Genomic DNA, 26,610 nt, shown 5'->3' with positions numbered 1-26,610 from the left:
TATTACTTAAGAGGTTTTAAGTTCAAATCATTTCTTGGTTACTAATAAAGGTGGTCATTTAAGTTTTTACCCGATTAATAGTTTTAAGGTCTCGAGAAATTAGTTTAAGTACACATAAACTGATCCGAATACCCCAATCATTTAAAAAAAAAAAACATAACAATTATATCATCGATTACAATCCACCAAGAGAAGTTCCAAATTCATTAAATAAGTTTTCAACTGACCCAGCTACTCCCTACTACCTTAGGCGATCCTATCTTTCTCATACTGCTTCTTAAGTGTTCTGCAGTTTCCCACTTTCCAATGGTTGCATAGAAATTTGAAAGCAGCACGATATACGCAGGCACATCTGGCTCTAATTCTAAGAGATGCTTTGCTGCAAACTCTCCCCTTGTGACATCTAAACTATAACTGCAAGCATTTACTAGCGCTCCCCATACAGCAGGTGTGATCTTGGTACCATTCTTGACCATATCATTGAACAAACACCATACTTCTTCTATTTGACCAGCCCGGCCTAAAGTGTCTATGAAGCAGACATAATGTTCTGGACCCGGATTCAAACCATACTTCTCCCTCATCAAATTAAAACATTCTCGGCCCTGCTCCACCAATCCAGAATGTGCACAAGCTGATAAAACAACAAGAAAGGTCACAGAATTTGGCGAAACCCCACTTCCTTCTTCACCCATCTTTTTGAACAATTTAAGAGCTTCAAGCCCATGCCCATGACTGCCGTATGCATCTATCATGCTTGTCCAAGAAACAACATCTTTCCGACAAATTCTATCAAATAGGGACCCAGCATCCGATATTTTACCACATTTTGCATACATGTCTAGCAGGACATTGCATAGTTGGGTATAAGAAGTAAACCCAAAACGAATAGCCAAACAGTGGAACTGCTTCCCCATCCACAAATCTGAGTTCTCAGAGCAAGCAGAAAGAGCACTAGTAAGTGCAACCACATTTAGTCTCATTGTACTGATAATCGAAAACGCCTCTTCATACTTCCTATTTCGAAAACATCCAGAAATTAAGGAATTTCTCATAACATCATCCACTCTACCATCAAAACTATAGAACACTTTCATGGCATCACTAATACATCCTACAACCGAGTAGAAATCAATAAGTGCAGTACCCAAAACCACCATATCCCAACCTAACACAACAGCCCAACTATGCACCTGTTTCCCTTGTTCAAATGCCTTCAAAGAAGCACAAGCCTTAAGAACAGCAGTTAAAGTAAACTCACTAACCTCAACTCTTTCCCTTCTCATTGCCTCAAAAACATCAAACGCTTCCTTAGCAAGACCGTGCCTTAAGAAGCTAGAAAGCAAAGCATTCCACGTGACAACATCCTTAAACTCCATCTCTTCAAAAACTCTAACCGATTCATTCAAGAACCCAAACTTGGAATACATGTCCATCAGCGCAGTCTTGGACACAGTTCCAGTATCTGAACCAGTTTTGATCATTAAACCATGGACTTGTTTGCCGCGTTCTGGTCCAGGCAAAGAAGAACAAGCGCCCAAAACTGGCGTGAAAGTATAAGCATCAAGGTTAAGGCATGCGCAATGCATGTGACAAAATAGAGTCCATGTGGAAAGAAAATTGTTGGTGCGGACATATGAAGCAAGTTGGGAGTTGAGGGAGCGGAGGTCTCTGTAAGGAATTTCATCAAACGAGTGGTGAGTATATACGTTGCGTTTTTGGAGGTGTGTTACATTTACATTTGAGTCGCAAGTACTGGGGGTTTTGGTGGGGAACATTCGGTAACGAATTAAGCGGATCATGATTCATGGAAGGTTGGGTCTCAGGTTACCCCGTAAAACTTTAAATAGTATTTCTAATGGATTTGGATCATGTTATTTTGACCTAATTATTGAAGGACTTGGAAGACATGACAGTTATACCGTGTTGTAATCTATTCTTATAAAAATTAAAATATAGGGGCTTTACCTAGCAAAATTATTATAAAAATAATACTTCATTTAACCTAATCTTTGAAGGATTTAAAGATACATAACAATAACCCACCCTTGAATGGTCAAATGGTATGATAAAGTTTTTGGGTATATTACTTAAAAGGTTTTAAGTTCAAATCCTTTCTCGGTTGTTAATAAAGGTGGTCATTAGAGTTCTTATCCGACCAGTAGTTTCAGAGTCTCATGAGATTAATTGAGATACATGTAAACAGTTCTGAACACCTCCGGTCATTTAAAAAAAAATATAACAATTATATCATCTAACGATTACAATCAATTTAAAAAACATAACAATTATATCATCTAACAATTACAATCCACCAGGAGAAGATCCAAATTCATTAAATAAGTTTACGTGTTCATATTAAAGACTTATTGAATGAATATTTAGGATATACTTAACAAAATTTATTTCTATCACATTAATTTGTATAAATAAATTTATAGCTCTTGTTAAATTAACCTTCCTTGGATAATGGGATGTTTTGTCTTGATTTAATCTTGTCTTTCCGAAAATAGAAAAGGAATTAAAGGATTTACCTATATGTTTAATATGGTCATCATTTGCATTTGAATTCACATTAAACGGATCCTATATTTGAGAAATTATTGAGATTTTGAGTGTTCATAAAGTTAACGAGCAAATGGTAATGAAATTAATGAATCCAGAAATTCAACACCTATGAATTTAGAAGCATAATAATCCCTTTAAGTCATGCCAACAAAGATTAGGTGTGAAATCCTTTACTTCTTATTTCTTTAACCTATGAAGTATAGTACATGTGGAAAACATTAATTTAGATAGATTTTATTTATTTAGTTCTTGCCATTCTTAAACACGGTTCCTGTCAATCTACGCTTTTAATCTTGAGAAAATTTTTACGCTATTATATCATTTCATGATTGTTTATATCAATATCACATCACCTGCAGTACAAAATTTGAAATTTGAACCTTAAATACAAAAAAGTATTATTCATGCGATTACCCCATATGAGTGGGCATATACATATCTGAATGAATGAACAAAACTATGACTGTACATATTTCCTGCAATATCTATCTTTTCACAAAAACATTGACAAATAATGCCAGGAAAAGCGTTCATCATTGATTTTACAGCATTATAGCAACTCATGTTATAGGCCATTGATGACTGGTGGAGGTTTTTCATAATAATTACCATAAATTAGCAGGCTTTCATAATACTACCCCATAAGCGCTATAATCATCCTGCCCCCCCCTAAAAAGATGAAAATATTAGGCTCAAAATACATATTGGTTATATTTTAACAAAAAAGAAAAAGCTCATTACTTAATTAGAAAGCAATGCTAGTCCCAGAACTTGGATCATCTTTCCTAAGCTAATCACGCCGGCACTCCAGAATTAGTGCCTGCTAATTCTGACTAAGATTTGATAGCAAGATTTCTTTTGCAAGCTGTCTCCATGAGTTGATTTAATTGCGCTAAAAAAAAAGACAAAGTTTCCAACTTCCACCTTTTACTTTTTCTCTTTAGCTAAATGAGACTGATTTAGCAAGAGGGTATCTGCCCTTTATCCATTAAACAACAATTTCTACCACCCAAAATTCAAATATCCAATACCTGCTTTTTTTTTTTTTTTTCTTTGTTTTGTAAATCATCATTGAAATATACTCTATTCATGGTAGATTAGCAGAATAAATAAATAGCCCATATATTTGAATGAATATAGCCATTTTCTTTTAGCTAATATCTGTTTCATACCTATTTCTTTAAGCTTAGCTTAGCTTAGCCTAGATTTACCAACTACATAGATGACTAGAATTATCAAATAGACATGATCGATATTACTTACAAGCAGCATAAATTTACAGGATGAGTGTAAATATGCGTTCAGCATATACACTAAGTTTGACCTACCGCTCTTCTGAGTTGAATTTGTTCCAAGCTTCCTGAAAATTAACAATTAAAGAAAAATTTAGATACCGACAGGTCATAAAAGCAACATTCAAAGAGGGCAAAACTGCAACTGTAACAGTATAACACACCTTGAGAAGATCAAAGACCTTCTCGCAAATGTACTTCTGCTGGATACTTGCACCTCTTTGTTGTAATTTGTCAGGGTGAACGCAAAGAGTGGCTTTCCTGTAAGCTTTCTTTACAGCAGCAGAAGTTATAACTTCAGTCAATGGAATGGGATGCCAACCACTATCAGGCCCAAGGATCTGCCAAGGAATAAAACTTGGTTAATTCAGATGCTAGCACAGATTGATTTTTACAAAAACTCCGAATAGAAAAGGTTTGGTAATTTATACATTCATTTATTTCACAAAATACTAAGATCAAAGATAGAGATTGAGGATTTTTTTCCTTCCGTTAAATAATATAGTGGCACTAAAGGAAAACCAGAATTGAAGCTTGTGCATGAAACATTTGATATGAATAACACATACATATTGCAATGTTGAAAGCAAAGCTCGTAGGTTGCCTTCCTTTCCGCTTGACCACCTCTTGACATCAGCATCCAGTGTTTCTGCTAGTCTCTGCAAACGGAAATAAATTGAAGACAATAAGCAAAATATGGCACTAGTTCAGAGTTTGAGAAATATTTTTTAGTGGAGTGAAGGTTTTACATTTCTTTCAGCTTGCTCTCTTTGAGCAAGAAGATCACGCATATTCTTCTCTGCAAGAGCTTTTGCCTACAAAAACACCAGAAGCAAGAAGTTTGTAAGAAATGGAGAAGGCATTCACAAATTTTGATAAAATTAGAAGTCATACCGCACGTTCAGCTGTACGGCGATGCCTTTCTAGTCTAGCTTTACACCTCTGAGCTGTTTCACATTCAGTCCCTTCAGATCTCTCAGTATTATATGAAGCTTCAAGTAGAAAAGATAATGGTTAGAAGCAACAAGCAGAACATAATAAAAATTTTAAAATATTCATTCACTTAAATATCCCATCTACAAGAAACCAACACCTGGTACTTCAAAGATTACATACCAACATAAGCTGAGGAATATGGATATCTTGAACCACTAAAGTTGGCACTCTGATATTTCTGATCCTGTAGATCCTGCCATTTTCCATCAGTTAAAACACTGCCATGACTATGCATGCTACAAAACATCAATTAAGTATATACTCACATTGGATGAAATTGGTCTCAGTGTACTGTGTCTGGAAGAAGCAGATAACTTATCTGGAAAAGTTCCACGTTCTCTCGCCTCAAAAGCAGCCCTGTCTGCCATTGCTTTCTCCACAGCACGCTCTCTCGCCTCCGCAGTTGCTCTCTCTACAGCAGCACGCTCTGCCCTCAGTCTGGCCTCCATAGATGCCTTCTCGGCTAATGATTTCTCCTTAGCCTCCGCACAAGCCTTCTCCAATCTCTCCCGGGCCTCTGCCAAAGCTCTTTGTCGAGCTTCGGCAGTTGCTCTCTCCAAAGCAGATCTTTCTGCCCTCCCACGAGCTTCAAGGATTGCTATGTCGACAGCCATCCTATCTTTCTCTCTCTCCCTCTCTCTCTCCCTCTCTTCTTCTATCCTCCTAAGACGTTCCTTTTCCAGTTCTCTCTCCCTCTCTTCTTCTATCCTCCTAAGATGTTCCTTTTCCAGTTCTCTCTCCCTTTTCAACTTTTCAACTTCTTTCTCTTCCAATATAAGAGTCTCATGGAAATTCTTCTCTTTTCTTTCTGCACTCTTAATTGCATTTGCCCACTGAGCTGTTTTCTGGACGTTTCCTTTCCCTTCCAACACAGATGGTTGATCAGCTTCCAGTTTCCTTCCATTTTGAACGGATTCTTTCACCAGTTGAGTTGGCATAAATTTGTCCTTATTTTCCTTCTGATTCAAGCCAACTTGGGCCTGCTTGACATTATTTTCTCTCTCCCTCCGTTCATTAGCAAATTTCTTCCCTTCATTTTTAGTATCAGAGTCTACTTGGAAGACGCTATTAGTTTTTTCTGTTCCAATGCCACCTCCAGATTCTCCTGTTTTTACATTCTGTTCTTTACAAAGTGGCTCTACAACATCTTCTTTCTTAAATCCACACTCTTCATGTTCTAAGTTGCCTTGGGCTGTACCAGATAATTCAAATTTTCTGTTTTTCAGCACATTTGTGGTTTCAACTTCCAGTTCCATTTCATGATCTCTACAGTCGGTCTGAATCTTTACATTTTCTCCATGCACAAAGGTTCTTTGAGTTACTTGTACGGTACTACTGCTCTCCTCACGTAGGCCAGTAGGTTGAGTTGCTTGAATGTTCTCATTGTTATTCAGCATAAATGCCTTGTCTGATACACGGAGAACTTCTCCCTCCATGTACAAATGAGGCCCTCCAGCCATTTTCAGCTTCTTACAATTTTCATCCCATTGGGTTTGCTCATGTGCTTCACTTAATCCTTTCAGGTCTGCAGTGTCACCAGCATTTTCAAGCCTCTTTTCCTTCTTCTCTACTTCACAAGCCTCTTGAAGTCTCTTCTCAGTTTCCTCCCTTTCAGACGCCCCTCCCTGTTTTCTTTCATTTTCTTCCTTCTCAGGAGCCTCTTTAAAACTCTTCTCATTTCCTCCTATTTCAGGAGCCTGTCTTTGCTTCTTCTCATTCTCTTCCTGTTCACAAACCTCTTTTAATCTCCTTGCTTTCTCCTCTCGGTCAAAAGCTTGCGTTCGTTTCTCATTCTCCTCTTTAAGTCTCTTCTCATTCTCTATCTGCTCAAGAGCCTCTCTCGCTCTTTTATCAGCTTCTTCTCTTTTCTGAGCTTCCTTCCATTTCTTGTCATTTTCTTCCTGCTCAGCAGCCTTCTTTAATCTCTTATCTTTTTCTTCCTGCTCAGCAACCTTCTTTAATCTCCTATCTTTTTCTTCCTGCTCTGCAACCTTCTTTAATCTCCTATCTTTTTCTTCCTGCTCAGCAACCTTCTTTCTCTTATCTTTCTCTTCCTGCTCTAGAGCCTTCTTCAGCCTTTTCTCATACTCTACTTGTTCAACATCCTGTTTAAACTTGTTCTCATTTTCTACCTGCTCAAAAGACTCTCTTTGTCTTCTTTCATCATCTGCTCGTTCACAAGACCCTTTGAAGCTTGTTTCTTTTTCCACACTTCTCTTAGTCTCTTTCAGTGGTTGCTCAAACTCTTGATGCTTAATACCTTTCTGACAATCAGATGGATTTCCTTTTATCTGAAGCTTGGCTAGGTTAAGATGCTTTTCTGATTCATCAGCTCCACTTGGTTTCTTCTCAATATCTATAAAATCTCGAGCCACTACAAATTTTTTCCCATTCTCTCCCTGTTGACAAACTTCTTGAGCCACTTTTGGCTTCTTATCATGCCCTTTATGCTTGCGAGTTGCTTTGGAGCTTGATCTCTCATTTCTTTCCTGCTGTTCACAGGCTTCTTTGGCAACCTTTAGTTTCCTCTCATTTTCTCCCGGTTTAGGATCTTCACTATTTGCCCCCTTTTTTATCTTCGGCCTGTGCTCATGAACTTGTGTATCTGGCACCAAAATCTCTTGACTCTTTGCCTGCTCAACAGTGGATCTATCTGTTTTCACTAATTCAAAAAATTGTGTTTCTTCTTTCCACTCACTAGCTCCATCAATTCTATCAGGTTGTCCATGCTTATCCAGCAAACCTTTATCAAACATGAAAAACTTTTCTCCTTCTACAGAATCTGGAACTGCCTTTGTTGTCTTGATACCTTTTTGCTTCATTCCAATGTCTTGCCTTTCAAGAGTGACACACAAATCCTCATCTTTTAGATAACTGGAACCATCGATATTTGCATACAACTTTCCTTCCATATCCTTCCTCCCATTCTTACGGCGTTGAACACCTACCCTCTTCCTCTCTAACAGTTCTTTTGCAGTCTTCAGTCTTGCTTCAGCTTTCTCCATTACTTCTTTCATAGCAGCAGCAGAAGCTGCAGCAGATGAACTTGCATCTACTTCCACATCAAAGAAAGGAGGAGAAGTATCACCCACGGTCCCTTCTGAAGTAGTTTTACAGTTTTTAGCCATGCTACTGGAATCTCCCTTTTTCACATCTAATAGAGGTGCTGGCCGGCGGGGAGGTGGCACTTCAGAAGGTTGAGTTCTAAGGCTTATTTCAGAAACAGTTACAAATGTTTCGTTATGGAGAGAGTTGTTTCTGCCATACCCTCTTTGAGATTTAAGGCCATTTTCAAATGTCTGTTCACCAGCACTACCACTAAAGGGTTGTGACATGGTTTTTCTGAGATTTTTATCTTTTATCATTCCCCCACTAAAATCCATGTGAAAATTGTTTTCATCAGTCACCTGCAAGGGTGGATTTTCATGTGCCTTCTCCAAGGGGTTGGTTTTTTCAACCAGAAAAGTGAATCCTGGAACTGCTTGTAGCTGAGTTACATGCGTAATCCCATTTGACATGTCTTCATCACTTCTTTGATTAGCTTTATGATAGGATATGTTGAACTCCATGGTGTCATCAATTGACTCGTAAGAATCTCCATTTGACAAGCTATGATTCTTTCCAGAATGATCTGATTCTTCTGACAAAGATTCAGTTTCCGGTGGGGTCCTATAATAACCAAAACAAACACATAATACCATCAATTTGTAGCTTCGTTCACAACAACATAAGGGTTTCTTTCATGCTCACTACTTAGAAAAACACACTACTATCCATACAATGGATACAAACAAACATGAAGACAAAAAAGTACAAAAGACCCAAGATAAAAAATTTTGCAACAACAGCATAAAGAAAACATATGAAATTATTCAAATAACAAAAATTAATGAAAAAAGGGTTATCTTCATACACATTAGCGCTTAATGTTCTGCATATACCCACTACTTTTCTTATGGAGCCTGGGTGAAGAAATTAATACAGCATCTAAAAGACTTAACAGCAACGCCTATTATACTTCATGTTCATGATCGATAACAGAAATTTGCCAAAATGGACCAAAGTTTCTCCCAGAACAATAAACCATACACATCATCAAAGCACATTTACCAGCAGCTAAGCTAAGAAGTTACTCAGACCAAAATAAGAAAACAAAAACAAACTGCTCTCAGTTAATCTTTCTCTCCTAAAGAACCCTATAGCCAACCTACCTCAAAAAAATCAATTCCTTTATCCTGGCTAACAAAGTGAAAACTTTACTCAACAAAACAGAATCTAGTTTTTGCTTAAAACCACATACAGCAGCACACATATTTAACTTGAAAACGTCCAAAGCATTAACACTCATCTTCAAGTTCAGACATTGAACAGAGAGAGAAAGAAAATATTAACAAAAAAACAGAAAACATTAACTAGACATTCTTTATTCCACTAAAAATAAACCAAATAATAATAATTAAAAAAAAAAAAAAAAGCAAAGAACTTTATTCTTCTTAATTTCTCAAAAAAAATTTGAAACACTTACCAAGCTTCTTCAGAGGAGTCAACATCACCAGTGACGCCGTCGTTTTGTTCCATTATCAATTCTTCAAAGGAAACAGCAGAATCAAGATCATCATAACCACCGAAAACTTCATCATAGTCAAAGCCAGAGCTCCGAACATCAAAGAAGACGTCTTCCTCGTCGACTAATGGAAGATCGAGCACTGGTATAGAGGTAGCGCGTGAGTTTTGGAAGCCACCGAAAATTTCGCCGTAATCCTCGACTCGCGGAGCGAGTGTCGGGGCAGCGAACTTCGGAGGACCTCCGAAGACGTCGTCATAAGTAGTTTTAGTGAGTAAGTTGGTGGCATTGCATGACTTTTTGGAGTGAGAAGCAGAGGACTTGTTTGGTTGGCGAGAATGTGAGAGTTTTTCCATGAAAGGGAGAGAGATTCTAGGGTTTGTTTGTGTTTGCGTTTTTGTTTTTGCTTTTTGAGCTCTGTTTTATGTTAAACTTCTCCCTCTCTCTCTCTCTCTCTCTCTCCCCTGTCTGCAGAGTCTCTGCAGAATCAGAAACAGGACGACGAAAAAGCGAACACACAAAAAAAAAAAATGATAACTAAAACAAAACGGAAATTACGAAACAGGACTTGCATTATTGTAGTAGAAAAAGATTAGGGCCCGCTGAAATATGTATTTGGGAAATGAAAGCCTAAAACATGAAAGTTTGTTAATGTTTTAACAATATAAAATTCAAAACAAAATAAGTTAAATAAAAAATGAGATTTAGGTGTAGCTTAGGGAGTGGACAGAAACACGCGGGAAGGAGTGTGGTTGGGTGCGGGGGATAAAACAAGAGTTAAAAGGGTGGAGTTGAGTTGATAAGGACAATACTCAAGAGACAAGCAGGTGTTCACACTTCACCGTCCTTTTTGTTATTTCGCCACCATGTCTAAGGGTATAACTTTTGGTGGGGGGGTATTCGTAATGTCAAAATTCCATTGCGAAACGAATGAAATATAAAATGATTGAAACAATAATGTTTGTTTTCTTAATTACTTAAGCAGTGTTGGATTCAAAAGATTGAATCGTGTTTAGTGTCATATCTAACATAGTCCCCATATGTTATTAATAGGGATAACCATTAAAACTTGTACCCAATCGATAATTTCAGGGTCTCAAAAAATTAATTGAAGTATCCGTAAACTGACCCAAACACCCATATAGATATAAAAAAAAAAAAAAAAAACGTGTGGTTTAAAAAGGAAGAGGTTGAGGTGCCTATTTCTAATAATAAAACTCACCATTGTGTTAAGGAATGTTAGGATGTAGCATCAACAAAATAGTGGTTCCAAATGCAACTAATTATGAGCTGTGGTATACGCTAGTAATAATGGAAGAGTTACAAGTACCCTCTACACCCTACTTCTGTTATGTATTATAAAATACTAAACTCTTGTATAACCAATTACAGATTGAATGGGTCATTCAATTTGACTCCTTGGGTTGATATGAAATAAGTAAACGTTACATGAATTGGGTTGTTTTGATAAAGAAAATGTGTATAATAATGAAAGACAGTATGTGGAAACAATAAATAGTTGCTTGGAAAACACTCTTAAAACATTCCCTAACAAACTCACATAATTATGAGATTAAGTGTGTGTGTAATGAAAACTGAAATGATAAAGATGCATGGGGATGGTGGTGGTAGCCATGTCTATTCAAAATTCAACTCTCAATATATTTATTTAATTTCAAACCCAAATCATGAATAAAGGTAGTTGCAGCCAACGAACTATTTAATAAAGAAAGACCCACTGTTGCTATCAAAATTACACCAACAGCATTGGTTAGAGTTAGAGGCTTTGGTGAACGTGGATAACATGCACACTACTACTCTCATCCCGATTGAGACTTGACCTCGTCATTCACAGATTTATACTCACCTTGTTTTTTCTTGTATGTTCGTGTTTATTTTATAGTACTGAAAATGCCAGCAGAGACAGCAGACATATACAGAAGAATACATTCAAATTAATGATTTGAGTATGCGATTAAAAATTTGTATGGATATTTGATCACCAAACATCCATCATCTTGCCTTGTTTAGAAGATTTTCTTAACTTAATCCTATTGTCTTTTGTCTGTCTTCTCTCAGAGCTGGACAAAACAATAAATTATTACTCTAAAGACAAGCTTCTTGGAATCCGAATGCTATTAATTTAANAGGTGCCTATTTCTAATAATAAAACTCACCATTGTGTTAAGGAATGTTAGGATGTAGCATCAACAAAATAGTGGTTCCAAATGCAACTAATTATGAGCTGTGGTATACGCTAGTAATAATGGAAGAGTTACAAGTACCCTCTACACCCTACTTCTGTTATGTATTATAAAATACTAAACTCTTGTATAACCAATTACAGATTGAATGGGTCATTCAATTTGACTCCTTGGGTTGATATGAAATAAGTAAACGTTACATGAATTGGGTTGTTTTGATAAAGAAAATGTGTATAATAATGAAAGACAGTATGTGGAAACAATAAATAGTTGCTTGGAAAACACTCTAAAAACATTCCCTAACAAACTCACATAATTATGAGATTAAGTGTGTGTGTAATGAAAACTGAAATGATAAAGATGCATGGGGATGGTGGTGGTAGCCATGTCTATTCAAAATTCAACTCTCAATATATTTATTTAATTTCAAACCCAAATCATGAATAAAGGTAGTTGCAGCCAACGAACTATTTAATAAAGGAAGACCCACTGTTGCTATCAAAATTACACCAAGAGCATTGGTTAGAGTTAAGAGGCTTTGGTGAACGTGGATAACATGCACACTACTACTCTCATCCCGATTGAGACTTGACCTCGTCATTCACAGATTTATACTCACCTTGTTTTTTCTTGTATGTTCGTGTTTATTTTATAGTACTGAAAATGCCAGCAGAGACAGCAGACATATACAGAAGAATACATTCAAATTAATGATTTGAGTATGCGATTAAAAATTTGTATGGATTTGATCACAAACATCCATCATCTTGCCTTGTTTAGAAGATTTTCTTAACTTAATCCTATTGTCTTTTGTCTGTCTTCTCTCAGAGCTGGACAAAACAATATATTATAACTCTAAAGACAAGCTTCTTGGAATCCGAATGCTATTAATTTAAGCTAAACAATCAACTCTATTCTTTCGCTTTCTTTGGCGTTTGTCCCCGGAGCAATAATAGCTCAATCAATATATATATTATATAGAGTACACGCCCTTCCACCCAAAAAATTTTAAAATACCGCTTCCCTATTCAAAGTTTATATTCTGTTACTATCTAAAGTTGATTCTGACCACGAAAATTATTTCTGTCATCATCATTTGAACCTCCGGTCTCCTCTCTACAAAAACCCTCTCATTTCGGCACTTGATTTCTCATCGATTACTGACCATCGTAAAACTAGGGTTTTATATTCTTAACTGATTTCGGCAATGAATAATCAATCGATCATCACCATTCGATCCACCGGTCTCCACCTTACAAAACCCCTCTCACCTTGACTCCTAGTAACTCGCCAAACACTAGCTGAGAAAGCGAAGTATATTTTGGGTATTAACAAAATATAAACTTTTGGTGGAAAAGTGGTATTTTGAAACTTGTTGGGTGGGAAAGGTCATTAAGGCAAACCTTGGGTGGGAAAAGGTCGTTTACTCTATTATATACGTACCAAATACTAAATGCTTTCCTTTTTCCTACGGATATATCGTATTCCAAAATCCAAAGATTTATAGAAACGTCCCTCTAAAACTGTTAGAACAAAAGCCAAGATTCAAAATGTTTGCAATCTTCTATATAGTAATACTACACTCACTAACTCTCTCTCATAAATGAGAGATGTCAGTTCGTAATTTGTCAGCTAGGGCTCGCTTGCCCAATAATGGGTTCCATTTGACCAAATACGAACTCATCAATTACGAGCTATTACATGTGCATTTGTGAGAGAAAATTATCGGGTGTTTGGTTTAATATTTTTCACTATCTTATTCATACTATTTCCAAAATACCAATTTGTTTACCTATTTTGAAATACTATTATATTCTATTCAACTTTTTTAAACCCCTTAAGTTTATTAATTTAACTAAGCACCCCTCGAAAAAAGTTAAAAATTGACAAAAACACCCTCATACACCCACATTTACCAGATTTCAGCCACTACCACAAGAAGGTGGTCAGAATCTAGTATAATGGCGCACTACTGACTAGATTTGGTCGGTAGTACGCTGATTTATCATTTTCTGACCAGATCCACCGTGGATCTGATCGAAAAAGGCTAGATCTCGTAGCTAGTTGTCAACGACGATCATATCTTTGTCCGTCGTTGATGATCAAACATGGCTAGATCTGACCTTTTCTGATCAGATCCATGGTGGATCTGGCTAGAAAAAGTCATCTCGGCGCATGACTGGCCAAATCTAACTAGTCATGCACCGATACGGTGACTCCGGCCATCCTCCGATGGTGGTAGCCAATTGTTGGTATTTAATGGATAGGTGAATGTGTTTTTGTAATTTTTATTTTTATTAAATGAGTGTTTAGTAAATTTACAAACTTAAAAGATATTTTTATTAATCGTTATTCTCGTCTAATTCTAAAAATATCTAAAATACTAAATCAACCAGACCCATCATTGTCAACCTAACAAAAGCGATGATGAAAAAGATAGTGTTTTCGCATCAAAACTTCTGAGAAAGGGCGGTTGTGTGATTTAGAAGATCTATTTTTTTACGAGGAAAGTAAAATAATTGAAATCCGGATAGGGGGGATTGTACAAACTGATAGCAATTACCAATACCAAGAAAAGATAGGTCCTGCCTGGAATCCTGGGACCCTTATGTTGGCCACTTTATGTCAGTCAGTCACTTGTTTTCAAAGCTCAAAAAGTAATCATTCTTACACTTATTTAATATATAATCACTACACATTACATTATTAAGGAACTTCTCTATTCTATTCTCTACACTATACAAACAATACGAAGGGGAGATTTTGAAATCTTCACATGCATGTCTGCTAACCTGTAAATGCAACTGCACCTGCCCAGTAGTCAATTTTCCTGATCATCATAAAATATTTTATAGCTCGTGAATAGTGTTATGTATGCAGCAGATGATTTGGGTTGGCAAATTGAGAGGGTAACTGGGGAACAAACAGAGTTAGGTGGAGTTAATATAGATGAATAGTTTTGGAATAATTCAATTAGTCAATGTTTTGATTAGAGAGAATATATATATAGAATAGAATAGAGAACAAATATGTTGGCCCGCGAATCCCAGCTAAGTGTTTGAGTGAAAAAGCATATTCCTGATCCTGATGATTGAGTCTAAGCTAGCTAACCAACACTGTCTCAGACTGTTCAAGAATAAGCATCAAGTTTCACCATCACTCAAGCTCAACCTCAATTTACCTACAACAACCAATACCAATACAATACAATTTGCCATCACTCACTGGTTTTTGATATTTACTCTAGGAAAGAGTAGGGACGTCTCAACTTTTTCTGCAAGCAGAAGAGATACAGGCGGTTTGAAAAGAACTGCATATTAAAAATGTGAAAACGTAGAAAAATTGGGTAGTGGGTGATTAAAAAAAGATGGAGCACAAATTATTGGGTACAGATTAGCTTCATTTACATTTATCGTTGTTTTTAAGCATTAATAATGAAGATGGCATCATTAAATTAATTAGGAATTAAGAGACAAGTAAACTTCAAGTTGAGTTATAGTCTGTATAGTTAATAGCTATGATTTTGAATCATTCATTTGATTATAATTATAAATCCACTAGAGAAGAGAAGAGAACCCCTTCAATTCAATCCATATAGCAGATGCACCACTTATTTTGATTTCATTTCATGTATCATAAAAACTACAAAACCAGTGGTGTTTCAGTCAGATAATTATTTTATAGTCCAGTCTCTCTATATGAGGATAAAGAACAAAAAGGAAGTAGGTAGTTGATGGCGAATATTTAATAATTTTATTTGTCAAACGTATCTCAATCAGAGACATCAGCTTGGTCATAAAAGTAATGCTTATCGTTGGTATTTCTAATTTTAAATAGGTTGGCCCAACATAGTCAACAAGTTCAACATGATACTCTTAATTTTAAATAAGGATAATCATTGAAGATCTTAATTCAGCGTCGTAAAAGATTAGTTAAGGTGTACGGTTGGGATAATATACTGTTTATATCTATATTCATTAAGTTTCCTCAGTAGCCCTTTGGTTAAGCTAATGTTACCCTTCCACGATAGTCTTTGTATTTGCCCCCTTCACTTTGTTGAGAAGCACATTACGCCAATTTTACGGCTTTCTCTGCAACCAATTGTAATTGCTATTACACGGGTAACTAGTTTCATTTCATTCTTGAGTTTTAAAGCCTTATCTGCAGCCAATTGTAATGACTATTACGGGAGTAACATTACACCAATTTTATAGCATTCTTGAATTCTAAAGCTTTCACTTCAACTAATTGTTTCTCAACACTAATTTTATATTGGGCAACTCTTTGAGAAAAATTTCTGTGTCTTGTTTTAATTTATCCTTCTGGATGTCTTGTGCAGGATCTGTAAATGGGAAGATGATTGAGGTTGGTAGATTGTTCTTTAACGGCAATTACAAGGGTAACATTATAACAGTTTTATAGCATTATTGAAATCTAAAGCTTTCTCTGCACCCAATCGCATGCTCCAAATGTTTGAATCAGCACTTTTATTTCTGGTAAACAAATGCAAAGCAATTGCGCTCTAAAGTACAAATAAATTAGACTGTTTTGGCTGACCAAAACACCCAGAACATACGTTCCATTATAGAATACTCTCTTCAAAAGAGGAAAATGTAGTTTCTAAAACCAAAGTGAATGAGCACAACCATTTATGCCTGAAATGCACCGAGATTTGACCTCTGACATTTTGGCATGCTCCCAAAAATTATTGGAATAGAAAAGCACCCATTTCCTATAAATCCAGCACTTGACAAAATATCCAGTGACTTTGAATTTCAAGAGAAGAAACCTACCCAGGATAATCACCTTTAAGCCGTTTTCGGCACTTTGTCGGGCATAATGTTATTAGGAAGGATAAGCTCTTGAGGTGTTTCACGAACAACACCAAGCATTGAATCATACTCCTCATCACGATGAGCATATTTCTTGCGAAGCGCCTTCTCAAACTCAATTTCATCAAAGCTCTTTGCATTTTCAGCTGCATGAACCTGGGCCAAGTTGGAATAATTTAAGGCTGACTGGGAGATAAAGGCCATCTCTTCTTCTGTGAGCTTCCTTAAAAACCTCGCTGGATTACCTCCCCAAACCTGCAACCAGTAAAAAATTGTTTTATCAACAATTCTAGAATCATAATAACTCTAATTTCCAGCCATGGTCATTTTGGAATAAGAANTTGTATTTGCCCCCTTCACTTTGTTGAGAAGCACATTACGCCAATTTTACGGCTTTCTCTGCAACCAATTGTAATTGCTATTACACGGGTAACTAGTTTCATTTCATTCTTGAGTTTTAAAGCCTTATCTGCAGCCAATTGTAATGACTATTACGGGAGTAACATTACACCAATTTTATAGCATTCTTGAATTCTAAAGCTTTCACTTCAACTAATTGTTTCTCAACACTAATTTTATATTGGGCAACTCTTTGAGAAAAATTTCTGTGTCTTGTTTTAATTTATCCTTCTGGATGTCTTGTGCAGGATCTGTAAATGGGAAGATGATTGAGGTTGGTAGATTGTTCTTTAACGGCAATTACAAGGGTAACATTATAACAGTTTTATAGCATTATTGAAATCTAAAGCTTTCTCTGCACCCAATCGCATGCTCCAAATGTTTGAATCAGCACTTTTATTTCTGGTAAACAAATGCAAAGCAATTGCGCTCTAAAGTACAAATAAATTAGACTGTTTTGGCTGACCAAAACACCCAGAACATACGTTCCATTATAGAATACTCTCTTCAAAAGAGGAAAATGTAGTTTCTAAAACCAAAGTGAATGAGCACAACCATTTATGCCTGAAATGCACCGAGATTTGACCTCTGACATTTTGGCATGCTCCCAAAAATTATTGGAATAGAAAAGCACCCATTTCCTATAAATCCAGCACTTGACAAAATATCCAGTGACTTTGAATTTCAAGAGAAGAAACCTACCCAGGATAATCACCTTTAAGCCGTTTTCGGCACTTTGTCGGGCATAATGTTATTAGGAAGGATAAGCTCTTGAGGTGTTTCACGAACAACACCAAGCATTGAATCATACTCCTCATCACGATGAGCATATTTCTTGCGAAGCGCCTTCTCAAACTCAATTTCATCAAAGCTCTTTGCATTTTCAGCTGCATGAACCTGGGCCAAGTTGGAATAATTTAAGGCTGACTGGGAGATGAAGGCCATCTCTTCTTCTGTGAGCTTCCTTAAAAACCTCGCTGGATTACCTCCCCAAACCTGCAACCAGTAAAAATTTGTTTATCAACAATTCTAGAATCATAATAACTCTAATTTCCAGCCATGGTCATTTTGGAATAAGAAGCTGCAATTTCAAGTCAAATTAGAAATTAAATGAGCAAAACCAATGTTCACCATGGAGTGTGATTTCACTAGCGGTAGGAAAGGGAGTGTTAGAACTCAAACCCAAGGGAGAGCCCAATCCAAAAGACCGGCTTGATAGGTGGGAGAGCCCCTAGGCTTAAGTACCGCACTTGGTGGGTATGAGATCCCGATGTGGGATCCTAACATTGCACCCCTCTTCAAGAGCCGACGTCCACGGTGACTTTCGCTCTATTGACACTGACCCAATGGTAACCCTTTCCCCTTTGGGTGGCTTTACTCACTTATCAGTTATTCGATGCAACACCCCTTCACAAGGAGAGCACACTGCACTTTAATTTAGCCTATAGGTAGCCCTTTCCGCAGCCCAACTCTCAACAAAAGCACCAATGTTAGAACTCAAACCCAAGAGAGAGCCTAACCCAAAAGACAGGCCTAATAGGTGGAAGCCCCTATGCTTAAGTACCACACTTGGTGGGAGTGAGATCCTAACAGGAACCCACTGCAGTATATTGACTTTCGTTTATCTGACAGTAATTAATTAAGAAGTCCTAATCCTATCCCTATATTAATTCATTAAATTTCAAATCCATTATGATTATTTATATCGACTTCTGTTTTCTGCGGTACGTGTCTTCATGTTTACCTTCATAATCTGAGAACAGCACCTTCGCTAATACTTTTATTAATTTATATAAATTCTATTAATTCAAAGTCTTCATCAGAGATATTGTCCATGCATGCCATTATAAGAATTAAGAAACAAGCATAGTATAAAGGCCTTAGAGATTTTATTCTTCAGAAACGTAATTTCCATAAGTAACCGAAAATGAAAGATTTTACATAACTATGACTAGCTTTAGCTTAACAAAACTTCCAACTGCACAAATATTAAAGCGAAATTCTGCTCAAATACTTGTGGAGCCATCCAGTAGGCTAAATCTACTGCATCAACCTCAAGATTAATAATTACATAAAAAAACTACTAAATCAGCTAGCTTTAAGAAAGCATTCTGGATGTTGCTGCTATGAGATTTTTCAAAACCCTATAAAAACAAACAATGAGAGTAGTTATTCAGCCTGTCTTAATACCAGCTGGGAGAAGTAACTAACTACTATTGCTAGGCCTAAAACTCATGGATTTCCATGTGAAACCTGAAGTTTCCAAACAATTATTTCAACCATGTGAAACAAGGGGAAAGCAGGAACAACTAGTTCTGCCAATTCGAATGGGGTATCAACTTCATCAGACACGAGCAAAAGACAATATTATGATCAGTGAAAAAGCACATTTGGAAAAAGAAGAGGGAAAGAAATAACACCAGGATGTATATCAAAGAAAAAGGCACTTGGATTAAATCAGCGACCAAATGAGGCACAGGGCAGCACTTATTACCACAGTCTCTATTATTAGGTATCCTATAACCAATATGATATGCATATTACACACTATTGTTTTCAAATTGAATTATTAGTTCCAGATTCACTACATAACTAAGTCATAGTTCACCAAAAAGTATCCAAGCTACGTTTGGCCATATAGCCTAAGCAACTTAATGTAGCTATTGCATAGCTTTATCATTCTAATATTCTTAAGAATCTTTAAACCATAAATTTTTTCATTTACTCCACTAATACAAACATCAAAAGTTCTCTAAATAATTATAATTTTGAGGAATTTTGGTTGAAATAACTAGAAGTGTTTACATACCTCTCCACAAGGAATTTTGGTATTCTGCCTTACAAGAGCACCAGCAGCAACCATGGCATGCTTCTCAACATAGACTCCATCCAGTAAGGTTGCACCCATACCAACAAATGCTTCATCTTCAACAGTACATCCATGTAAGACGGAACTGTGACCTGTCCATTCCAAAACGATAATCATGAATTCAAGCCCTTCAAGAAAAAACTCCATGCAGGGCCTTGTTGACATTTCAAAGGTGATTGTCTGTTACTCACCGACGGTAACATTATCTCCAATGATAGTTGGTAAAACCTTCCCAGCTAAATTTGATTTCGCTACATGAACAAGGGAATTGTCCTGAATATTGGTTCCAGAGCCGATGCTGATGCTGTTAACATCACCTGAACACATAAAGTCACAATCAAACAAGAACCACTGAAATCTACTAAGTGCTTGTGCTAATATACTCACAGAGAAAAAGAGAAGACTAACAACTCAAATGGTTTAAACAGAAAAATCTAATTCATTGGAAAACAGTCACAAGCATACTGACATAATAATAAATAAAGTTCATTTTACTACATTGCTAACAACTTCGTATAACAGCTGCACTCTCATTTTAGTTTATGTTCATCATTTCCTCAAATTCTATTGAACTATGANCTTCCAACTGCACAAATATTAAAGCGAAATTCCACTCAAATACTTGGGGAGCCATCCAGTAGGCTAAATCTACTGCATCAACCTCAAGATTAATAATTACATAAAAAAACTACTAAATCAGCTAGCTTTAAGAAAGCATTCTGGATGTTGCTGCTATGAGATTTTTCAAAACCCTATAAAAACAAACAATGAGAGTAGTTATTCAGCCTGTCTTAATACCAGCTGGGAGAAGTAACTAACTACTATTGCTAGGCCTAAAACTCATGGATTTCCATGTGAAACCTGAAGTTTCCAAACAATTATTTCAACCATGTGAAACAAGGGGAAAGCAGGAACAACTAGTTCTGCCAATTCGAATGGGGTATCAACTTCATCAGACACGAGCAAAAGACAATATTATGATCATTGAAAAAGCACATTTGGAAAAAGAAGAGGGAAAGAAATAACACCAGGATGTATATCAAAGAAAAAGGCACTTGGATTAAATCAGCGACCAAATGAGGCACAGGGCAGCACTTATTACCACAGTCTCTATTATTATGTATCCTATAACCAATATGATATGCATATTACACACTATTGTTTTCAAATTGAATTATTAGTTCCAGATTCACTACATAACTAAGTCATAGTTCACCAAAAAGTATCCAAGCTACATTTGGCCATATAGCCTAAGCAACTTAATGTAGCTATTGCATAGCTTTATCATTCTAATATTCTTAAGAATCTTTAAACCATAAATTTTTTCATTTACTCCACTAATACAAACATCAAAAGTTCTCTAAATAATTATAATTTTGAGGAATTTTGGCTGAAATAACTAGAAGTGTTTACAGACCTCTCCACAAGGAATTTTGGTATTCTGCCTTACAAGAGCACCAGCAGCAACCATGGCATGCTTCTCAACATAGACTCCATCCAGTAAGGTTGCACCCATACCAACAAATGCTTCATCTTCAACAGTACATCCATGTAAGACAGCACTGTGACCTGTCGATTCCAAAACGATAATCATGAATTCAAGCCCTTCAAGAAAAAACTCCATGCAGGGCCTTGTTGACATTTCAAAGGTGATTGTCTGTTACTCACCGACGGTAACATTATCTCCAATGATAGTTGGTAAAACCTTCCCAGCTAAATTTGATTTCGCTACATGAACAAGGGAATTGTCCTGAATATTGGTTCCAGAGCCGATGCTGATGCTGTTAACATCACCTGAACACATAAAGTCACAATCAAACAAGAACCACTGAAATCTACTAAGTGCTTGTGCTAATATACTCACAGAGAAAAAGAGAAGACTAACAACTCAAATTGTTTAAACAGAAAAATCTAATTCATTGGAAAACAGTCACAAGCATACTGACGTAATAATAAATAAAGTTCATTTTACTACATTGCTACCAACTTCGTAAAACAGCTGCACTCTCATTTTAGTTTATGTTCATCATTTCCTCAAATTCTATTGAACTATGAGAATCAAAAGAAAAAGAGAAAAATAACATATAATTTTTTCAAGCACCGATTTAAACTTCAAGTCTATACTCATGCAATTGCACATTGACTTGAGCACAAAATTCATCATCTCACAGTAAGGCACCAGTGGAATTAGTAATGCTAACACCGATATTCTAGTACCAAAGATTTTTAGGACTAATTGTCCAACAATCTAACGGTATTCACCTCTTCAACATCAGAATGCATTTCGAATACTCCAGGAAGAGATTTACGAATTAACACATTTTTATCCAATTTCCAATAAAAGTAAACATTCTTAGTTCTGTATTTTTTATTGTCGTAAACCAGTAATATTACCAATCAATAAAGAAACCATTACCAGTTTCCTGTTACCAATCACAGAGGATGTTTCCCAACACTCTTTTTTATTTTACAGTTTTTTAATGTTTATTAAGGGCACAGAATAATGTTTATAATTGAAAGATTCAAATAAAGTAACTTGATGAAATATTTCCAAAAATAAAGTGAGACCATCTCATGAGAGAAAATCACTTACCAGCCCTGATCTCTCCAAAATAAGTACTTAGCTAGTGACTATTGAATTTTTAATCAAACTCCTCTTTAAACTATTTAAAATCAATCACCAACCACACTTAATGGTAACTTTGTTAACCTTCTGTTAAGACCACATGGATAAAATTGTGCTTTCACTTTTATTAAACAAAATAAAAAACTAAAGCAAACCTGCATGTTCATCACCCGACAACCACCTTAGCACCACCAAGTCAAACACAACCAAAACTCCATCACCCCAACAAAGTGAACACAGCCACCAAAAATCTCCTCAATTTACACAAACTTGTCTCAGATTAACACAAACCCATTAACCACCGCAACAAACTCAAATAACACCGGAACAAATGATTTTACACGCCTGAAAAATAAAATCTCTTTTATTTCTAAAATACAGCCTACTTAAAACATCCATGAGGATCAAATCTGTGAAGGGTGCTGTGGGAGTGAGGGAGAGCAGTAAGGAGAGGGGTGAGATGTACTGGATTTGTGGAGGTGCTGTGTGATGGGGGTGAGCTATGAAGGGGTGGGTTGCGGTGGGGGCCTGCGAAAGGGTGTATTGTGGTAGGAGTCCATGATTGGGGTAAGCAGAGGTGACAAGTGGTTGCGAATGGTGTTAATGGTGGGGGATGGGTAGTTTGCTAGGGTGTTTACAATGTTTATGGTGGTGGGGTTGGGGGTATGTGCTGCAGCAGTGTGTTTCAGATGAAGAGGAGAGAAAAGGGTAGGGGAAGGAGAGAGAAAAAATTGTATAACAATTTCAAATAGAATCCTCGACGGAATATTAATGGAGTGACTAATTGGGGTGTTAAATGATAGAGTTTAAACACTTCTTGGGAGAGTTTGACTAAAAGTTCAATAGTTACTATCTAAGCGATTATTTGGGAAAGATTAGGGGTCAGCATCTCACTTCTATTATTTACCACTTTTAAAATGCTTAACATGTAAACTTAGTACACTTGTTTACCTAATCCATTATCTTGAGGCTTAAGGTTATATGATAATTAATCCATCATTTACTTATGTCCAGCATCTTGGTCAAAAATCAAATCTTTAAGAATGTCCTCATCAACAGAAACCATAATTCTTTAATCCATATTTCCTATAGAGTTAAGTTCCCACTTCAATCAATATCTCTTTATAGCATGAAACTCAAAAAGCATGTAATTGATAGTCATACTGATGTAGGAAATGTAATTCAGAAATTATGATTTTGCATACTACTTTTTAAGATCTCAACAAGAAGGGGGAAACAAATTTAAGAATTTCCATCTAATGGGATTAAAATGCTGGCTTACCTCTCAAAACACACCCATACCAAATGGATGAACCTCTGCCCACCTGAACATCACCAATTATAGATGCACTAGGGGCCACAAATGCATCCTTATCAACTACAGGAGCTTTGTCAAATATGTTCATGAGAGTCCGATGCCTAGACACTTCCATAACCAAAAGCAAGAATCAGTATAAAATGTATTAGACCTCACAAATGAAATTGAGGTGCAGTTACAAATAAGCCAAATGAGACTTAATAAAGAACTTCGTGTACAAATAGGCAAATATGATCTTGATATATGGCATTTGACAAAATTCCCGGCTTAGAATTCATAAGAGAAGTATATTTAGAAAAGAAAGGAGTATTAGTTCACATGTATATGAGTTTAGGAAACAAGGAACATGAATAACTAAATGGCCATTTGCTCAAAAAAAAACCAAACACCTCAGAAAAGGAGGCCGGCTAGAGGCCATAGCTTCTTCCAGATTTAACTGTTGTATAGTCATACAGAAAAAATTATAGTCCCCGAGTGTAAACACGGGCATTACAAAATCCCTACTAATCTAAACCATTAGTTACTAATAACAATAATAGAAACCCATGTACATAGTTTAGCCAAACTGTCAAAGTTAATAACAACTCGATCTAAAATCTTAGTTTTTAATAAAAATGAATCCAAAAATTCAGCATAAAATAGACGAAATAAAAGCTACAAAATATCTAGGGCATTATCCGCCTTCCCAGGTGGAATTTGAAAACCATCCAATACAAACCCCTATTCCATTTCTCTACAATCTCATTTACAATTACCAAACAGTCCACCACCATTCGAGATACATAAATTCCTTTCCATGCGTTAAATCTTACCAAGTGAAGAAAGAGCCAAAATGAGAACATAAACCATTAAGGAAATGTTTAACTTCTGAGAAACCAAGCAGACCGCTAAACATGGTGTTACGATACATGATCATCCATACCTAATCTAAAATCACAATCAACAACAATCAATAAAACAGAACAATCACATTTTTTAAGTCCCAAACAGCAGCAATCACATTTTAAGTCCCAAACAGCAGGAATCCAAAATTAATTCATTGTTTACTGATCCGAAAAGAAATTTCAAAACGCAAAAACATGGGGTTCTAAGTCATAAACTACAATAACATGAGAAAGATAAAGAAAATCGAGAAAAGCTTTAAAGAAATTTTTGAGACTTACGTTGTTCTTGAAAGTAATAATTGCCTTGGAGGCGGCAACCAAGGCGATCAAGGGCTTGACCGGTTTCTCGGATCCAAAATCCGACGGAGTAGATTGCTTTCCCTAACGTTCCCATAGTCTAAGCTCAGACTGATGGTTCTGATTTAGAGAAGAAATGCAGATTAAGGTACTGAATTTCAGCTGAGAAACGAAGGCTACGAAATGAGTGGACTATCTCTAAATGCAGGCAGGGACTGTGTGTTAGCTCTCCTTCAGAATGACTAGGGAAGGACCTTTCTCTACAGTTACTTTTGTTACAGTTCCTAACATTACTAACCACTTCCTGACACGTATGTTTTTCTTTAAGCTATTGTATTGTTTTAATTTGTTCATTTAAATTAAGGATAAATTGATTTTTCAAAGGTATGTGATGTTTTTTTAAAAACAATCGGTACCAATTAAATTTAAAAAAAAACCTTTAAAATTAGACGTCTATGATAATAATCCTTCGTTTAAATAAATATAAAATGATTTAATTTAGAAAATAAATAAGACTTATTTCACAAATTTCAAGCCATCAGAAATTTAGAATTTATTTATATTCTGGTACAAATTTAATTCAGTAGTAATTTAATTAAGAGGATGTAATTCAGTATGTAATTCAGTAGTAATTTAATTAAGAGGATGTAATTTAGTATGTAAGGCCTTCTCCAACCCACACCATTTTGGTGTAAAAAACACTAAAATGGTGTGGGTTGTTGTTCCAACCCAACGTTAAGCGCCACGCCATTTTGGTGTGGCATTGTAGCACCATTAATTTTTTTTTAATTTTTTTATTTTATTAAGTTAATTTGAATATTAAATTTTACACCAAAAATCACATTAAATTTGATTATTTGTATTTAATTTAATTTGATTATAATTTATAATAATAAATTCATAATAATGATATAATTCAAAAAATGATGAAAAATTAAAAATAAAACTTTATTCAATGCAACTATTAAACTACAGTAACTCAAAATAAAAATTAACACTAATTTAAAAACATTAAATCTAAAAAGTTTGAATGGACAACATATCTTTTTGAGCTTGAATGAATAATATATCTTTTGAAATAAGCGTAATAATTTTTTTGTTAATACTTAATACTATTATTTGTCAAACGTATCTTAATCAGAGATGTCAAAACATACCATATGGCATCAGCTTGGTCATAAAAGTAATGTCATGGTTGGTATTTCTAATTTTAAATAGGTGGCCAACAAGTTCAACATGGTATTCCTAATTTTAAATAAGAGTAATCACTGAAGTTCTTATTCAGGATCCCAAAGGATTAGTTAAGGTATGCGTAAACTGGTCCAGACAACCAATTTTTAAAAAAAAAATGTTCAACATTGTGTTAAAATTTATTCAATAAAAAATAATTAATATTCATCTGCTCCTATATAATTTATTTCGCTCTTAAAATATAAAAAAGATAAGGGAAAAATGAAATTTTGCAGGCCCAAGACCAGTCCAGATCCTGGAACTGCTCATGGGTAACTGGTCCAAAGGGACCAGTCCCAAATGGGCCTAGACCCGGGCCTGCTTGAGACCGGTCCTTGACAGCTCTGTTCTAATGTATACATTACTCCTTAATAAGTAAGCTGATTTCAAAGATGTTTACCAACTAATTCTCCTTTCGCTGTTCTGTAAAAGGTTTTAAGATCAACTTCAGTTTCACACCACGGTTGGGATAATATACTGTTATAGCTAAGGTTTTTTATTTGCCCCTTCACCTTGTTGAGAAGCACATTA

General features: G+C 35.9%; 3 protein-coding genes across 4 annotated transcripts; all 3 read right to left on the bottom strand.

Moving 5' to 3' along the window:
• Window positions 1-218: 218 nt before the first annotated feature.
• LOC116113106 (pentatricopeptide repeat-containing protein At5g66500, mitochondrial-like) lies at window positions 219-1,820 on the bottom strand. The gene has a single exon (XM_031399255.1). It carries the CDS (start codon window positions 1,800-1,802, stop codon window positions 219-221), a length of 1,584 nt encoding a protein of 527 aa, XP_031255115.1. The 5' UTR covers window positions 1,803-1,820.
• A 1,845-nt stretch (window positions 1,821-3,665) lies between these two features.
• Window positions 3,666-9,930, bottom strand: LOC116113064 (auxilin-like protein 1). Of its 2 annotated transcripts, XM_031399220.1 has the most exons (9): window positions 9,382-9,930; window positions 6,797-8,525; window positions 5,123-6,757; window positions 4,977-5,049; window positions 4,755-4,852; window positions 4,610-4,675; window positions 4,430-4,519; window positions 4,025-4,201; window positions 3,666-3,928 (listed from the first exon to the last, which is right to left on the bottom strand). In XM_031399220.1, the coding sequence occupies exons 1-9, from the start codon at window positions 9,774-9,776 to the stop codon at window positions 3,893-3,895; spliced, it is 4,299 nt and encodes a 1,432-aa protein (XP_031255080.1). In that variant the 5' UTR covers window positions 9,777-9,930; the 3' UTR covers window positions 3,666-3,892. The 2 variants fall into 2 exon arrangements, with proteins under 2 accessions (XP_031255080.1, XP_031255079.1); XM_031399219.1 differs by having other exon boundaries at window positions 5,123-8,525.
• A 7,380-nt stretch (window positions 9,931-17,310) lies between these two features.
• Window positions 17,311-25,021, bottom strand: LOC116113069 (gamma carbonic anhydrase 1, mitochondrial-like). Its single transcript, XM_031399225.1, has 5 exons — window positions 24,832-25,021; window positions 23,633-23,776; window positions 21,393-21,518; window positions 21,142-21,293; window positions 17,311-17,851 (listed from the first exon to the last, which is right to left on the bottom strand). The coding sequence occupies exons 1-5, from the start codon at window positions 24,944-24,946 to the stop codon at window positions 17,573-17,575; spliced, it is 816 nt and encodes a 271-aa protein (XP_031255085.1). The 5' UTR covers window positions 24,947-25,021; the 3' UTR covers window positions 17,311-17,572.
• Between the last annotated feature and the right edge of the window lie 1,589 nt (window positions 25,022-26,610).

This window comes from Pistacia vera, unplaced genomic scaffold, assembly GCF_008641045.1.
Source record: "Pistacia vera cultivar Batoury unplaced genomic scaffold, PisVer_v2 Contig673, whole genome shotgun sequence".
NCBI lineage: Eukaryota > Viridiplantae > Streptophyta > Magnoliopsida > Sapindales > Anacardiaceae > Pistacia > Pistacia vera.
The sequence above is the reverse complement of the archived record's forward strand: the minus strand, read 5'-3'. Positions and strand labels throughout refer to the sequence as shown.

Coding starts and splice junctions, on each gene's coding strand:
- LOC116113106 (XM_031399255.1), bottom strand. CDS start 1,802: ATGATCCGCTTAATTCGTTACCGAATGTTCCCCACCAAAACCCCCAGT.
- LOC116113064 (XM_031399219.1), bottom strand. CDS start 9,776: ATGGAAAAACTCTCACATTCTCGCCAACCAAACAAGTCCTCTGCTTCT. Junction 8,526..9,381: donor GACTCCTCTGAAGAAGCTTG/GTAAGTGTTTCA, acceptor TGGTTATTATAG/GACCCCACCGGAAACTGAAT. Junction 4,676..4,754: donor GCCGTACAGCTGAACGTGCG/GTATGACTTCTA, acceptor GTGTTTTTGTAG/GCAAAAGCTCTTGCAGAGAA.
- LOC116113069 (XM_031399225.1), bottom strand. CDS start 24,946: ATGGGAACGTTAGGGAAAGCAATCTACTCCGTCGGATTTTGGATCCGA. Junction 21,519..23,632: donor GTATGGGTGTGTTTTGAGAG/GTAAGCCAGCAT, acceptor TTATGTGTTCAG/GTGATGTTAACAGCATCAGC. Junction 17,852..21,141: donor CCAAAATTCCTTGTGGAGAG/GTCTGTAAACAC, acceptor TACTGGTTGCAG/GTTTGGGGAGGTAATCCAGC.